Here is a 16,487-nt window from a genome sequence, read left to right as displayed (position 1 = left end):
TCTGATGCATGTTTTTAGTCACAAAATATGCTCTGCAACATTATGTTTGTGTGCTCTGATACATAATTATATGTTCTGATACATATTTTATGTTCTGATTCATTCATGCTGACTTTTATCGTTTAGTTTGTTCTGTAACATTTCAGGATGTAAAGATGCTCTGATGATGCTATGGTACATTCAACAATGTTCTGATACAATCTAGCATGCAATGACTCAAGAAGAAATTCAAGCTCTGAAGCTGTCCAATGGAAGCAAGAATCAGAAGCTATAAATATTCTGAAGATCTAGGAAATTCAAGTTCTGAAGCTGTCCTATGGAAGCAAGAATCAGAAGCTGTGAATGTTCTGAAGATCTAAGCATATGTGAACGTCTCAACTGAAATACTCAGGGAAGTCTTTTATTTATAAAATTCTTCTAGTATTTATTTCAGGGGGAGATTATTTATCTCAATGGGAGATTGTTAATCTCAGGGGGAGACATATTCACACACTATGTTTATATGCTTATGCTATAGCTGTGTAATTGTCTTTAGCCGTCTGATATTCTGATCGCAAATTCATATCATTTATGTATGTTTTTGTCATCATCAAAAAGGGGGAGATTGTTAGAACAAGATTTGTTCTGATCAATATTCTTAGTTTTGATGATAACAAGCATATGAATTTTGTATGAGATAATGTGGTACTCTAATACTATGCAATTTCCATTTCAGGAATTATATAAAGAGTATGCACAAAATCAGCGCAAGAAGCACTGACTCAGAAGGTTCAGCATGCAACATCAGAACATGGTCTGGCAAGACATTAGAAGATGGTCAAGCAGAATCAGAACATGGGTCTATGGAAGCATCAGAAGAACTTGAGATCAGAAGCAGAAGCACTGAGGTAAATCACTCCAAGGGGGTGGACTGGAGTAGTTTAGTTAACAACGAACCAGGATAAAAATCATTGTGCAATTTGTTTTTATCTTATAAGTTTTAAAGCTACACTTATTCAACCCCCCCATTTCTAAGTGTTTTTCTATCCTTCACAACTTAATTCTTGTCAATTATTAGAGATAACACAACATATACTCATCACCTGCAACTCCGCAGTTTAACAATAATAACATATCAACAACAATAATGCAACTATCGGCATAATAATTCCAACACAATTCTCTTACACCATGTACACATTTAACACGTATATCATTAAACAATCATCATAGATCATATGAACTTTTAACAATAGCGTCACAGCAACATCAACATATATCATAGCAGTATAACAACTTCATCACACAACAACCGCAACAATTACATTTTTCGAATTATACCAAACACCGCATAAACCTTCGAAAAAGCAATTAATCATAAACAACAGCAAATAATCATCTACTGTCACAAAATCTATTTTTATCAGGTAGTTAGTTACGTTAGCTTTCTAATGCTACGAACGGTGCGCGAATCGGACTCCCGGAACTCAAGTTATGAATTTTTGAAGTTTCCAAAATTCAGCACTAACATAGCTACGGGTTTGATCACTTTTTGCCCAAAAACCCATCCGAAACTTCAATTTAATTCGCGAAACTCTTATTTTAACTTAGTTATACCCATTAGAACTCATTGGTAGCATAAAAACTAATTTTCGCGACGATGAATTTCGCACCAAAGTTTCTAGTTTTCACTATTCCTAACCCAAAACAGAATTTATCGAACTACACTATTCCATCATCAATCAAAACATCAATAACATAATAAAAGGGTACATATATATCATTCCAAATCAAACATACATCCTAAATTCATCACTTTCTACCCAATTCATCAATAACTCATCAAAACCACAAAACCCCATAAAACCCTAACATATCTATATTCAAAATTCTATATCAATCGTAATGAAAGTTATACTCCTCATACCTTACGATTGAAATTCGAATTCTCTTCCCTTGAATTCCGCAGCAATCCTTCCAGAGCCCTAGCCTTCTTCAGTCTTCCCCTTCAGAGCTCTTCTCACCAAAAAATACGTGAAATCAGAATCGTGAAATAATTTCTCCTTTTTTTTATTCTTATTAGACCCTTAGTAATGATTTCTCAATTATATCCTCACTTATCCCTTCACAATTACCACATTATCCTTAAAATATCTACTCACCCTTATTTTAAATAATAATAATAATCTAAATCAATGAAACACACAATACGTCATATAATTCATCACATTTCACCAATAATCATAAATAATTAATCAAATAATTAAATATGAATTTTTGGGTGTTACAGTTACTTCATTTTAAGTAATCGGTTACTTCATTGTATCAATGAAAAATCTGCTATTTTCAGGTTGCGATTTTCAAACCCTTCAACCCAAAAACTCCAAAAAATTACATCAAAACAGGTACTCATTGTTTACAAATTGTTACCACACATTATACTACATATTTAATCATTCTATAACATCAATTACACACCAATTTCATCAAAATTATATCAAACCTTCATCAATTGCATTCAAACATACAAAAGCACTTTTCATGAATAAAACCCACAACAACCATGAAATCAAAATCCCCATATACCCACAATCCCCACTTCAAGAGGGAGGGGATAAGGATGATATAACTAGCAAGAGCACGAGCGAAGCACTCCAAGGACTAAAAGGACCATTGACAAGGGCACATGCTAAGAAAACTAAGAAAGCCTTGGATCAAATGGTGACCACTATCATGGAAAGAAATCCTAACTTGGAAGTTATGGAGCCTAAACTATTCAACTTCATAACTCTATATGGAGAGGACGTGGGCACATCAGATACTGCCTATTCTATTTATTTTTATTTAAATTAAATTGTAATAAAATATGTGGGCAGGACTTTGCTTAAATTAGAACCAACATACTTTATGAGGGGCAAGGAAGACAATACTTGATAAACAAGCATAATTCTTATGCAAAAAAGAAATATTTCTAATTAAATGCGTTAACTTTTTCTTCTCTTATAAGTTAACACAACTCATTATTTTTTTATAAATAGGCAATGCATAAGGCAATAAAAATCAATGAATATTTTTGATAGGAATTACACAATGTGTATTTGTGAGGTTATGTCTCTTTTTTCGGTTCTGGACTGAATCATTCCCTTTAATCTTATACAAAAATCAAATTTTCTAATGATGATGATGTTGGAGGCAACAATTGGAGGGTCAACGAGGGAGCACTTTTAGTTTTCGAGAAATTCCTTTGAGTAACACACCTTTGTGGGAGACACACCACTTGTCTACCTAAAACCTTAAGGTAATAAGTGTGCGGGTTCTCTCACTTATAAAGTGTTCCATCTTTCCTTTTCTAACCAATGTGAGAATTCTTCCTCATACTTGATTCTCAACACCCCCTCAAGTGTGAGTCTATACACAATGCTCCCCCTTATGTGGAAGTTCTCTCTTCCATATTTACTTGTATCCGTTGACTCATTTCAACTACATGTATTCGTTGACTCTCATCAACTACATGTATTCGTTGACTTTCTTCAACTACAAGTAAGCCGATCCCTCTCTCGAAACCTAAGGCTCGTGATACCATTTGTTAGAGGCTACTCGAGGGGTCAACGATGAAGCATTTTACACTTGGGACACACCTTTGCGAGAGACACACCACATACTCACCCAAAATCTTAAGGTAATAGGTGTGTGAGCTCTTTTACTTATAAAGTGTTATATCTTCCCTTTTCTAACCAATGTGGGGATTCTTCCTCGCACTTAATTCTCAAAAGATCATTCCCCTAAAGTTTATCACATTTATTCTGGCACCATGCCCACTCCATTCCTATCTATCCCATTAGTAAGCTCATAATTCTTGTCATAATCATCATTATTTTAAATTTCATGTTAGAATTACCAATAATAATGCTGAAAGTTACCCTGACATTGACACAACGACACTAATAATAATTATAAAAAAAAACGAATAAATTAAAAATAATTATAAATATCAATGTATGCGTTCGACACAGACACAGCCAGAGATACATCTTTTTTCAGAGATACCAATACTACATAGCAATGATATGCATATAGAATGACAAACTAATCAATCATATAACCATCAAAATATTAACAACATAAAGTAAAATATGAATAATCAAAATCTTTTTTATTTTTTGAACAAAGGAAGGGCCTAAGCCCATAATAATCAAAATCTATTTTACATTTATAGCTTTATGGAAAAGAAGATAAAGACAACAAAAATGAAAATAGAAGAGAAAAAAATTAAAATATAATCAATTTATAACTTATGCGAAAAAGAAAGTGTTTCTGAAAAATAACTTGAATGATTAAATAATAATAATAAATTTATAGACAATCATGATTTAAACAATAATACAATATCAAATGAAGAAATTATTTAAAATTTTGTGCGACCTTATTGTACTTATTATTATTTTTGGCACAATATTCTACATGCTTAAATGAATGAATTAAAACTGTATTTTAAACAATATAAACTTACTTTTTCTCATAAATTTATAGTTTCAAATTTATACTACCTTTTACAATTTTACTCTTGTCATCATGACTGATTTTTTATAAAAAATATTATTAATTTTTTATATCATTTCTTGTTTATGAGATATCTCAATTGTTAATCTGTTTCAATTTTTTTCAACAAAGCTTTAATAATTAAAAGTCTAATAAAATTTATTCTGTGTATTATTTTTAATTTTTTAAATTTTTTTTCAAACTTGCAATTAAATAAAATAAATTTTAGAGATTCTATTATTAAGAAAAAAATCTTTTAATTATGATTAATTTCAAATTTCAAAATTCAAAATACTATCATACGCTTTAAATCGTTGACTAAGTGATGACCAGGTTCCATCATTTCTTTCGGAATTTATTACTTACTACTGTCAATTCCGAGTTTTTCGTTTCCACTCATTCTCGATTTTCTCATCATCCTTACCCAATCAAACACAAAACCTCAGTGGCAAAACCGAAATTATCTTCCAACATTGAGGTCAATCTTCTCCGCCGCTTCTTCCTTTCCCTTTCTCAGCTTATTTTCTTTCCTTTTCTTTATTTTTGCATTTCACTTCTCACCCATTCAGACTCAACACAACACTGAAAATTTCTTATTCTCTCTCTCTAACACACTTTCTCTCTCTACTGTTACTTCAGAATCAGATCACACTTTCCTCACAGATTTCCTACATTCCCGCACTTTCTCCGTTCCGTTTTCTTCTCCGCCGGACCGGCGCGAGATCAGCGATCTATCAATCGCTGGAATCGGTGGAGTATTTCCTTCCATCGTGACCTAGAAATATCTTCTGGTGTTTAACAGTGCAGGAGCTCAATTTTAATGGTGGAGGTTATGAAGTTGAGCGCGTGTGGAAATTTAGCTTGGTGGCGCGTAGTCAATTCGGTTTTGGAAGGTTTGTTATTAGGTGAATGGAATGGTTTGGGTATGAGAATGGGTGAATGAGTGGAGGATTGGTGTTTGAATTTTGAAAATAGTTTGTAATTTTTCTTCTTAATCTTGCATTGAGTGATGTCACGGTCCGATACTGTTATGATGACGACTGCTTCAACTACTTCGGATCTGAATAGAACTGGTACCGTTGAAAGAGACATTGAGCAGGTATCTATTTTTGGCTACAATCTTCTAAATTTCAAATTCACTTCGTTTATATTCATTAGGTTTTTGATTACTCTAGTTAGTAGCTAGGACAAAAATAACTGATAATACAAGGGTACCATAGCAACTTCCATGCTAGCATGGGTCTAATTTGCGTCAAAATGTGGTCAAATGCAGTGGCAATTGTGGATGCCATGTTGTGGGTGGAAAACTCTAAAACTGTTATAGTGCAGCCATAGTTGCCCACAATTTAAGGCCATGCTTTCTAGTATGATAATTTGTTTTTTGATTCTCTGCCTGCATTTCATGATATAATGCTGCTTGGATTTAGATTGTGTACTTTTACAACATACATGATCTGATAGAGTACTACTTGGATTTAGATTGTGTATTCTCACATTATGCAATATATGAAGTGTTTTATGACGTTAATCATAGAGGACAATTGTGATTTGGTGCATGTGAAACAGCCTAATTTAGTAATGTTCTTTGTTCTATAAAGCTTGGATACTTAATATGAATATTATATGGCACAAATAGAAGAATACACTAAATTTTTAGAACCTAAGGTATAAAACAAACTAGATATGATATCAGGAATGCGTGCATGCATGCAGTGCACTTCTGTGCGTATAACACATTAATGTGTTTTGTTTGTGAAGAGTTTATTGACATTATTCATTATTATATAACCATATCAGCATATGATGGTCACACTTCATAAAAGGATACCTGTGATGTGATCATACCCGATAAGCATGGACACCATATGTTTCTATTGTCAATATCTAAGTGCATTCTTTCATCTCTAAAAATGTCAAAATAATCACATTGTTTCCTTACCAATGTTAGGGTCCATAAAAAGTATTATTTGTCTTATACAAAGTCCTGACCATGTACAATTGCCTACCATATACTTTTGACTGTATACAAATTGTATCATTTTTGTCACCCGTTTCCCATTATCCAAAAAAACACAACTTCTATTTCTGGTTCATGAGGAGATTAATGTCAATCCAAGGAGTTCAACACCACCATATATTGGATCTTTGAGTTGGTTTAGCTAAACTTCTCAAGATGTACTTATGGAAAATGAATTACTAAAAGAATCTTGCAATAACTATGCTTTTTTAAAACAATGTAACTTCTCTAATAAGTTAAAACTAACCTCAATTTTCCCGGGAACTCTATCATTTAAATTCTTCATCAATATACAAACTTATAAGGACTTTTTCATTAGTCAAGAACTATTAACTTATTCTAATTAAAAATCTCCCATAAATTAGAAGTTAATTCAGATTGTGGCCATGTACAATTCCACCAATATTCCACAGCCTTGTCTCTCTTTTAGGGTTGTATGTATCATTTTTGAAAAGCAAACCAATTCTTCCGCCTTCATTTTGTCTCTTAAAAGAATTACAAAAGGACTACGAACTTCAATTGCTCTCACAGTATGATGAACACTGTTGTACACCAAGCTTCAAGACATGTTCTTTGAGCAATATTCCAAACCTATCAAAGTCATATCCCAAACAAATCTAGGCATATCATATGCATATTGTATCAGGTATGTGCATATTGGTATCAGACACGTATACGCACCAATAGTTACATTACACAATTTTGGAGTAACTTGGCTTCATCATTCACAAGGTGAAGTGGAGCACTGGGCTGTTGAATTAATCACTAACTCTTTGGCGTTATTACTCGCTCTTTATGCCATTATTAGTGTATCATGGAGAAAGTTGAAATGCCATATATTTACCAAAGTTGGTATGAATGTACCAAAGATGGCTTTTGCACGTGTGATAAAAAGACTGCTAAAGGTGAAAATTTACAGAGTTGATTAGTTGGAAGAGAGCCTAACATTTAGTGCTTGAGGTAGACCATGAAAGACTCTAATAAGGGAAACCATAAAAGAGGATTTTGAGTTGAATGCTAGAAAGTATATATGCGACATAGGAAATGTGGATAAGACAAATTTTTAAAATTAGAAAACAGTATTTTTTTATGATAATAAAACAAACAAGTATAAAACTAATATAAAACACAAGTCTTAAAATTGAAAGAGAAAGAAATATTTTAAGTTAAAACAAACAAGTCATTGTAGACATAATAAAATGCTGTCATTCATCTAATCATTGTGGTATTCTATTTAAAAAATAGAAATAAAAATTGCTAAATAGAAAATGTAGTCAAGATCAAATGATGGACTGTAAGATCGTTAGATCTTACGTGCCAAAGATGTTTGAGAGTGCTACGATAAGAGAAAGATCGTTTTTGCCACCGGCGTGGTCAAGATCGAGCTTTTTGAAGCAAGATCGTAATAAAAAACGTGAATTATAATACACGTATAATTCATTCACATGTGTCTGTGTTGTGTATGTGTGTGTGTGTGTGTGTATATACTACTTTGGTCACTGTTATAAGCAAATATTCTCTTTTCAAGTTCATTGAATAATTAATGTATGTAGCCTATATATAGACCGAATACATAAATTATTTAATGAACCTGAAAATGTTATCTTTGCTTATTGTAATAGTGATCATAGGGTGTATGTATGAAATTACCATTTTCCCTTCGGTAGGATCTTAAGTGCCGTGCTAACGTTCCGAGTTTTATGATCTTTCACAAGCCGACCGATCCTATTTAAGATGTCGTGCTTGACTACATTGACTAAGACAATATGAAGGACAAAATAAATTATATACTGCATGGATAAGATATGGACACAACTGATATAAGTGTTTGTGCTGCCTTGATTAAATTTGGACTATTATAGTGATATCATTTGATTGATTCATGTAGTGAACCCTGTCTAGTGTGAAGAAGGCTTGGACTCTTATTGTTGTCTCTTAGTTGTTTATTCCTTTGATTAACCCAACACTGTACCGGATAAATTTGACCATGAAGATTACTAGAGAATCTCTTTCTCTTCAATTGGAAACATTAATATTAAGGCCGTAGACAAGGCTGCTGACTAGAAATTCAGGATATGAAGGAGGCACTTTCCTGTGCCCAACTGCATCTTAATTTTTCTTGTCTTCTTGAGTCTTTTCTTGTAGAGCTGCTTCTGAGTGGTGAATCAGGATACAAAGGAACAGTTTCTGTAGAAAACTTATGGCTCCATAGCTGTCAGAAGTATTTTCAAGATTCTAGCAGCGTTTATGCTTCTTTAGGGGACTAACTATGTCAAAAATTTAGAAAATAGCAAAAGGTGTTGAATTGTGATCATATTGATGTAAATCTTTTTAATTTTCATCTATTTTGATGTGCACGCAGTTTATTGCTGTAGTATGATGTGGAATTTGGGGCTTTAAGCATGATACCCTTGGTGCTTGTCTATTGTGAGGATTATACTGATCGACTTTATATATCTCAACTGTAGGCAATTACTGCTTTAAAGAAAGGGGCTTGTTTGCTTAAGTATGGAAGAAGGGGGAAGCCCAAGTTTTGCCCCTTTCGGCTTTCCAATGTAAGTTTTTACTACTTTAACGCATATAAATTAATCATTATAGACCAATTCAATACTTCAAACATCGTAGGAAGCTTTGCCTTGCCAAAACCTAGATGCATGTTGTCAAAGGAATCAATTTAATCTGCATGACTAAAAGTTAAGAAAATGTTACCTTATTTGTCCATATCAAGCCTTGCAGCATAATGTGGTTTTGTGTTCTATTTACAGAATCAACTTGCTGACATTTCATTGCTCACTAGCCTTATGTTTGTTTATTTATTGCTGTGGTTTACTTTGCATTATCTTGAGCTCATCATTGATTCTATTAGATATGTGCAACCATTTATATATGTTGAGGTTTCCCTATTTCGTTGTTTTCCCTAATTTAGTTATTTCCTTGTATGTTGTGATTTGATCACTTCTACATATAGTTTAGAAAATGAAATTGCTGCATCTGCTAGAATTTGATTCCTAAGGTTGAAGGTTTTAATTTTGTATCAAATTTATTATAAATCCAAGTTAGTATTTTCAAGCATTTCAGTTTTTCATTTCAAGTTAGTATCACAGATTATGTTTAGTGGGCTTAAGCAAATCATTTGGTTGTCTTCTTGACTCACGTTCTTTGGTTCTCTGTATTAACTAGTCAATCACCCTTTTTAAGTTGTCTTTATGTTTGGTTTTTGGCTTCTCGTTGTCGTGTCATCCTACTAGAAAGCTCAGCATGTTTTTCTATTATCTATGATGTACCAACACATACACAAACCAAACACAACGACGATACTGACATGTAAGCACTATTAATAATTTAAGAAAATGGGAGTGATTGAGCATAAATAACTACACGATCTAACACCAACACACCCATTAACAACAAAATGGTATTGTATAAAGAAGACATTTCAATTATTGAAACTGTCCTCACTCTTTTTTAATGTGCTAACGCACCTTCAAAATTTTGGGATGTGGCTGCACTAACTTTTGGTTTCTCAATAATCGAAAGCCATCCTTTAGTCCAAGTAATGAAGCATCTCACTATTGGTTTTTGTTAAAAATTGATGTACTAGGATACTTGTAGTTTGACTTTATCTAGTTATGGTAATTAGGATAATTGTGAACCAACATATTTATGATTCTCTCTCGTTCTGGTGTGATTAAAACACTTGAATTTGTTCATTTAGATGGTTTGATTTTGTGCAATGAATATTTTGTCAATAGTTGTCCAAAGGGGAGGGTATTTAACCTTTCTATTGTTTCAGGACGAATCTCTTTTGATATGGTTCTCAGGGAAAGAAGAGAAGCGCCTTAAACTAACTAATGTTTCTAGAATTATATCCGGACAACGCACGGTAAGTCTTTCAAAATGACAATGAAATAATTGATATTATTTGTGCTTTAGATTTTGTAAACGATATCATATCTTATATATCTTAGTAGTTGTTGCAAGCTATAATTTGTACATTACTAAAATTTGCATTTTATGCATGCACTTTTCTGGCCTCTTAAACTGCTCCTAGTTAGATATAAAAATTTGAGCAGTCAATCATTATCCATCTTTGACTAAGAAGCTGTGTTTTTTTTTTATGTTGCTATTTTGATTGTTTTTCTATTTAAGAAAATTGTTAAATCATGCTTCCAAGGAGAGATTTCAGATCTATAATGATTTGATAGCTATTCATGATTAATTTGTGGGGTTCGTGGATTATCGCTCTTTTTTCCCCCTTGCTTTCACTTATGCAGTCTTTTAATAGCAACTACTATACTGCTACAGTCCAGGTATTTATTTACGCACATTCTGTTACGCTTTTATGCTGTCTTCTGCATTAAATTCTCATCTATGTTAAAATGCACCTCCAATTTGTGATATTCTGGTGAGCATGGGCACGAGTGCATTTTACAATTATATATATTTTCACAGTTCCTTCTTTTCTTTGACCTTGTGCAGTGAAAGCATCTCAAAGTATTATGATTGAATTGAACTTCTATTTTTTTCAGCCTATCTTTCAAAGATATCCACGGCCTGCGAAGGAATACCAGTCATTTTCACTTATCTACAATGACCGATCACTGGACCTGGTACAAAATTCTTCACATTCTTATTTTAAAAAAGAAAATAGCCATAGATGTATCTTAGAAAAATGTTTTTCTTCAGTTCTTGGGTATGGAATATTTGAGTAACTAAGTATCAATTGAATTTAATCCATAATCTACCCAAAAACATGCAAAAGCGGTTATGTTGCATAGATTCTTAGTGAACTGTGTGTAGATTATCTGTATAATCAGATTGATACTCTGTTGGTCTTTTCCTACGCTACAATTGGTGGTCATTTTCCCTCTATTTGGGTTGGGGGGTCGATGTTATTCTAGTCCAGCTCTATGATTGCACAAATATTATAGACGTTATGGCATTATTGACGTATTTTGTGTGATTAACATTAATAGAATGTTTTAATCTGATTCTTTTCTACTAGATTTGCAAGGACAAAGATGAAGCTGAGGTATGGTTCAGTGGATTGAAAGCATTGATTTCACGGAGCCATCACCGGAAGTGGAGAACAGAGTCTAGAAGTGATGGTTTTCCATCTGAAATTAATAGTCCTCGAACATACACTAGAAGAAGTTCTCCCTTGCATTCTCCATTTGGTAGTAATGAAAGCTTGCAAAAGGTATCAAACATCATCTTTATCCTTCTATTTTCTGCATGCTTGTCTATACTTCAGTTGAAGAGGTTTATTGGGAAGATATCTGCTTTCCCTTTTCAGGATAGTGAGGATCACATTCACCTTCATAGCCCATATGAGAGCCCTCCTGAGAATGGTTTAGATAAAGCATTTGCTGATGCGACTTATTATCCTATTCCTCCAAAGGTTTTCTTCCCACCAGATTCGGCCAGTGGTTCAGTCCACTCTGTGTCATCAGGAGGATCAGATAGCGTGCATGGTCACATGAAGACAATGCCTATGGATGCCTTTAGAGTTAGTCTATCAAGTGCTGTTAGCTCTTCTAGCCAAGGTTCTGCTCGTGATGATGGTGATGCCTTAGGGGATGTTTTCATTTGGGGGGAAGGCATAGGTGATGGTGTTCTTGGTGGTGGGGTTCGCCGAGTTGGGAGTTGTTTTGATGTCAAAATGGATTCTCTATTGCCGAAAGCCTTGGAATCAGCAGTAGTTCTAGATGTACAGAATATTGCTTGTGGTGGGCAACATGTGGCCTTAGTGACGAAACAGGGTGAAATTTTCTCTTGGGGAGAAGAATCAGGAGGCAGGCTCGGGCATGGAGTTGATTCTGATGTTCCCCATCCAAAACTCATTGAATCTTTGAGTAATACAAATATCGAACTAGTTGCTTGTGGAGAGTATCATACTTGTGCTGTGACACTTTCTGGAGATCTTTATACATGGGGTGATGCCACTTACAACTATGGTCTTCTGGGGCATGGAAATCAGGTGAGTCACTGGGTTCCAAAAAGAGTAAATGGTCCCTTGGAGGGTATACACGTTTCATCTATTTCTTGTGGTCCTTGGCATACTGCTGTTGTAACCTCTTCTGGGAAGTTATTTACTTTTGGTGATGGTACATTTGGTGTTCTCGGTCATGGAGACCGAAAAAGTGTTTCCTTGCCAAGGGAAATAGAGTCCTTGAAGGGTCTTCGAACTGTGCAGGCTGCTTGTGGTGTTTGGCATACTGCTGCAGTTGTGGAAGTAATGGTTGGAAATCCTAGTTCCAGCAACTGCTCTTCAGGGAAGCTGTTTACTTGGGGAGATGGAGACAAAGGTAGACTTGGGCACGGTGACAAGGAATCCAAACTTGTTCCAACCTGTGTTGTAGCCCTTATTGAACCTAATTTTTGTCAAGTTGCTTGTGGGCATAGTATGACTGTTGCACTTTCTAGAGCAGGCCATGTCTATACCATGGGCAGCTGTGTCTATGGCCAGTTAGGAAATCCTCAATCTGATGGTAAACTACCAACTCGCATTGAAGGAAAGCTTTCAAAGAGTTTTGTGGAGGAGGTAGCTTGTGGTGCTTATCATGTTGCAGTTTTAACTTCAAGAACTGAAGTTTTCACTTGGGGGAAAGGTTCAAATGGTCGTTTGGGCCACGGGGATACTGATGATAGAAACTCCCCGACATTAGTGGAAGCTTTAAAAGACAAACAAGTTAAAAGTATTGCTTGTGGTACAAATTTTACTGCTTCCATATGCCTGCATAAGTGGGTATCTGGTGTTGACCAATCCATGTGTTCTGGCTGCCGTGTGCCATTCAATTTCAAAAGGAAGCGCCATAACTGTTATAATTGTGGACTCGTTTTTTGTCATTCATGCAGCAGTAAGAAGTCTGTTAAGGCTTCAATGTCACCAAATCCCAACAAACCTTATCGTGTCTGTGATAACTGTTATAACAAAATAAAGAAAACTACAGAAGCTGACGGTTCATCTCAGTCTTCTATTAGCAGGAGAGGAAGTATTAATCAAGGGTCACTCGAGTCTATTGTTAAGGATGATAAATTGGATTCTAGATCTCAAAATCAAATTTCTAAGTTCTCTTCAATGGAATCCTTGAAACAAGTAGACAGACGATCTTCAAAGAAAAATAAGAAAATGGAATTCAATAGTAGTCGGGTCTCGCCTGTTCCAAATGGAGGTTCTCAATGGGGAGGGATGCATATTTCTAAATCTTCTAATCCTGTTTTTGGATCATCAAAGAAGTTTTTTTCAGCTTCTGTTCCTGGATCTAGAATTGTTTCTCGGGCAACATCCCCAATATCTAGGCGGCCTAGTCCACCACGGTCAACTACTCCAACCCCAACGCTGGGAGGACTGACAACCCCAAAGATAGTTGTGGATGATACAAAGAGGACTAACGATAGCCTCGGCCAGGAGGTTGTTAAATTAAGATCACAGGTATCCTACATTATGCTTTCTTTGATGAACACTATTTCCTTGATGATTAAGGTTTTTTAAAAGAATTTCAATATTTGGCAATTAGCACCCCATTTTCACTTAATGATATTAGTTCTTCCTTTTAATATGGATTATAGCTGAAGAAAACGACCCATCCATAATATGGTACAAAAATACAGAATGGAGTTTCATACCAATTCTTAATACTATGCTTGGATTGTAGCTCTATGTATATTTCCTGTCTCTCATTTACAATAATTTTTTTTTAATTTCAAATTAGTTTGTCACTTTAGATATTCATGAAGCACTAATAATTTTTTCCCATTAATATATCTTTATTTATTGTATTTCAACTCGCCTAACTACACCAGTATGTAACTATAATAAATAGTGGTATTTTAGTAAATAAAACTCATTTTATAATTAAAATAAACACAACTAATTATTTTCTTGAGAACATGGCACAACTCAAAACACACTTATAATAAGATTTGAGTTAAGTGTCTAATAATAATGGTTGCCATGTAAATTTTGATTTTTAATTATTATGTCGGAATATGTGGCATGTGACTGTTTCAGGTAAGCTGGCTCAGGAAATATTTGTCTCTGGTTGTAACTGCTCAAGAAGCTAGGCCCATGAACTTGTGAGCTGATCTTGAGTTGAAAATTCTTACTTGTTTAGTGAATGGGCCAAGCTTTAGATTTTATAGGTTCAACGCTGTTTAACTCATAGCTGGCCGTAGTTTCACAATGTCAGTTTCTGTACTTGGGCTTTTATTTCACCTAAAGAAAGAAGGTTTTTATCCATGTTTGAGTCAACACAAAAACTAACTACAGACTTCTTTCTCTACCTTTTTATGAGGTTTTGTTAGAATGGGAGAATCAACTTTAAATCTTTATTATTAGGATTTAAATTTATTATTAAGATTAGAATTAGCAAATAAATATTAATTAGTATTTATTGTATTTATTTTATATGCTATTTTATTTATTTTCGAAGCAGGCCTCCCAAACATTCTATTATTCTTTTTCTGGCGTTTCGTAACGACACACCTTTTCTTTTCTTCTGGTGGACCCTTCTTTGCGGTGTACCATCATCAGCAACCACCGACACCATCGTGATCATAATATTGTCTCCAGTCCAGCCACCTGACCTAAACTGTCATTAAAGCAGCCACGTGCCGATTGTTCTCCATCGTTTGTCATCCTTTTGGCATAATTCTTCACCGTGTCATCCTTCCGATGTGTTAAGAATTTCTTCTGCAGTCATTCACTTTCAATTAGTCTGCATTTTCGTTCTGCTTCCTTGTGCAAGTCCTCTATGCTTCATCCAAATACTTTCTTCTTCATTACTTGCTGTGTTTATCTCTGCACCCAATTGTGGTTCAACCAGTTGCACCCAATTGTGGTTCAACCAGTTGCACCTTCTTCACTGAGACTAATTTCTGAAAACCTCCATAGCCACCTTCAAAACCTACGACGTGCACAATTTCCTTTGCTACCATCATCTCCGATAGATAGCTCTACAACTTTTTAGCTACAGTTTTTCAGTTTCTATTTTCTCTATAATACATTCATCCATTGTAACAAGCTTAAAGTTTGTAAGCTTTAGTTTGAGGGAGAGTGTAGGAATCAAAAAAGTTAAATTCAAATACTTATTATTAGGATATGAGTTTATTATTAGTATTAGAATTAGTAAGTATTTTCTCCGTTTTTTTATTATAAGTTGTTTTGCCATGTCACATATATTAAAAAGTCTAATTATTGTTTTATGAAAAGAAAAATTATAAAGGATTTTATAAAATTATCCTTCTTTAATGGAATGAGAAAGAAGATAGAATAATAAATATTTGAAGGTATAATAAAAAAATAGTATTAATGATTCATTGGTATTATAAAATGACTTATATAATTTAGGACAATTTTCTTCTTCTTCGAAAGTGACATAATGAATATCGGAGGGAGTAATATCAATTAGTATTTGTTGTATTTATTCTACACTCTACAAAAAACAGAAGTGAGTGAAGTCTGATTTAGACACAATCACAAATTCATGATGGTATCATGGTAGGTTCTGATCATGCATCTTCATCTCTTTTCCATGAGCCTCCTAAACATTCTATTATTTGTTTTCGAAGACCTTTTTCTGGCTTTTCACAATGTTTTCTCTGGTGGACTCTTCTTCTCCGAGTAGAATCAGTCACTGCCGACACAATAGTAATCATATTGCTGTCGCATGTCCAGCCACTTGACCCAAACCGTTATCAGAGAAGTCATATGCCAATAGTTCTCCATCATTGTGTCATTCTTCCAGCATGTCTTCAAATTCTCAGTCGCGTCATCCTTCCGGCGAGTTCAGAATTTCTGCTGCCGTTATCACTCTCAATTGGTTGGTATTTTTGTTCCCCATCTTTGTGCATGTCCAGTATCCTTCATCCAATTATGATTCAACGAATTACACCTTATACATTGAGATTCAATCCTGAAAACCATGATAGCCACTTTTCGGAAACCTCC

At 34.4% G+C, this 16,487-nt stretch overlaps 1 protein-coding gene across 1 annotated transcript; it reads left to right on the top strand.

Annotated features, from left to right (window-relative positions):
- Positions 1-4,937: 4,937 nt before the first annotated feature.
- LOC131624594 (PH, RCC1 and FYVE domains-containing protein 1-like) lies at positions 4,938-16,481 on the top strand. The gene is made up of 7 exons (XM_058895532.1): positions 4,938-5,617; positions 9,004-9,090; positions 10,329-10,418; positions 11,065-11,145; positions 11,541-11,735; positions 11,832-13,970; positions 14,550-16,481. Exons 1-7 carry the CDS (start codon positions 5,528-5,530, stop codon positions 14,616-14,618), a joined length of 2,751 nt encoding a protein of 916 aa, XP_058751515.1. The 5' UTR covers positions 4,938-5,527; the 3' UTR covers positions 14,619-16,481.
- The last annotated feature ends 6 nt before the right edge of the window (positions 16,482-16,487 follow it).

The sequence above is a fragment of the Vicia villosa genome, unplaced genomic scaffold (genome assembly GCF_029867415.1).
Source record: "Vicia villosa cultivar HV-30 ecotype Madison, WI unplaced genomic scaffold, Vvil1.0 ctg.000141F_1_1_2_unsc, whole genome shotgun sequence".
In the NCBI taxonomy this organism is placed as follows: domain Eukaryota; kingdom Viridiplantae; phylum Streptophyta; class Magnoliopsida; order Fabales; family Fabaceae; genus Vicia; species Vicia villosa.
Note: the sequence above shows the minus strand (reverse complement) of the source record. Positions and strands in the feature narration are given on the sequence as shown.

Bases quoted from the DNA above. Each gene is read 5' to 3' on its own strand.
- LOC131624594 (XM_058895532.1), top strand. From the start codon at position 5,528: ATGTCACGGTCCGATACTGTTATGATGACGACTGCTTCAACTACTTCG. The intron at 5,618-9,003 runs GTATCTATTTTT...TCTCAACTGTAG, and splicing joins TTGAAAGAGACATTGAGCAG to GCAATTACTGCTTTAAAGAA. The intron at 11,736-11,831 runs GTATCAAACATC...TTCCCTTTTCAG, and splicing joins GTAATGAAAGCTTGCAAAAG to GATAGTGAGGATCACATTCA.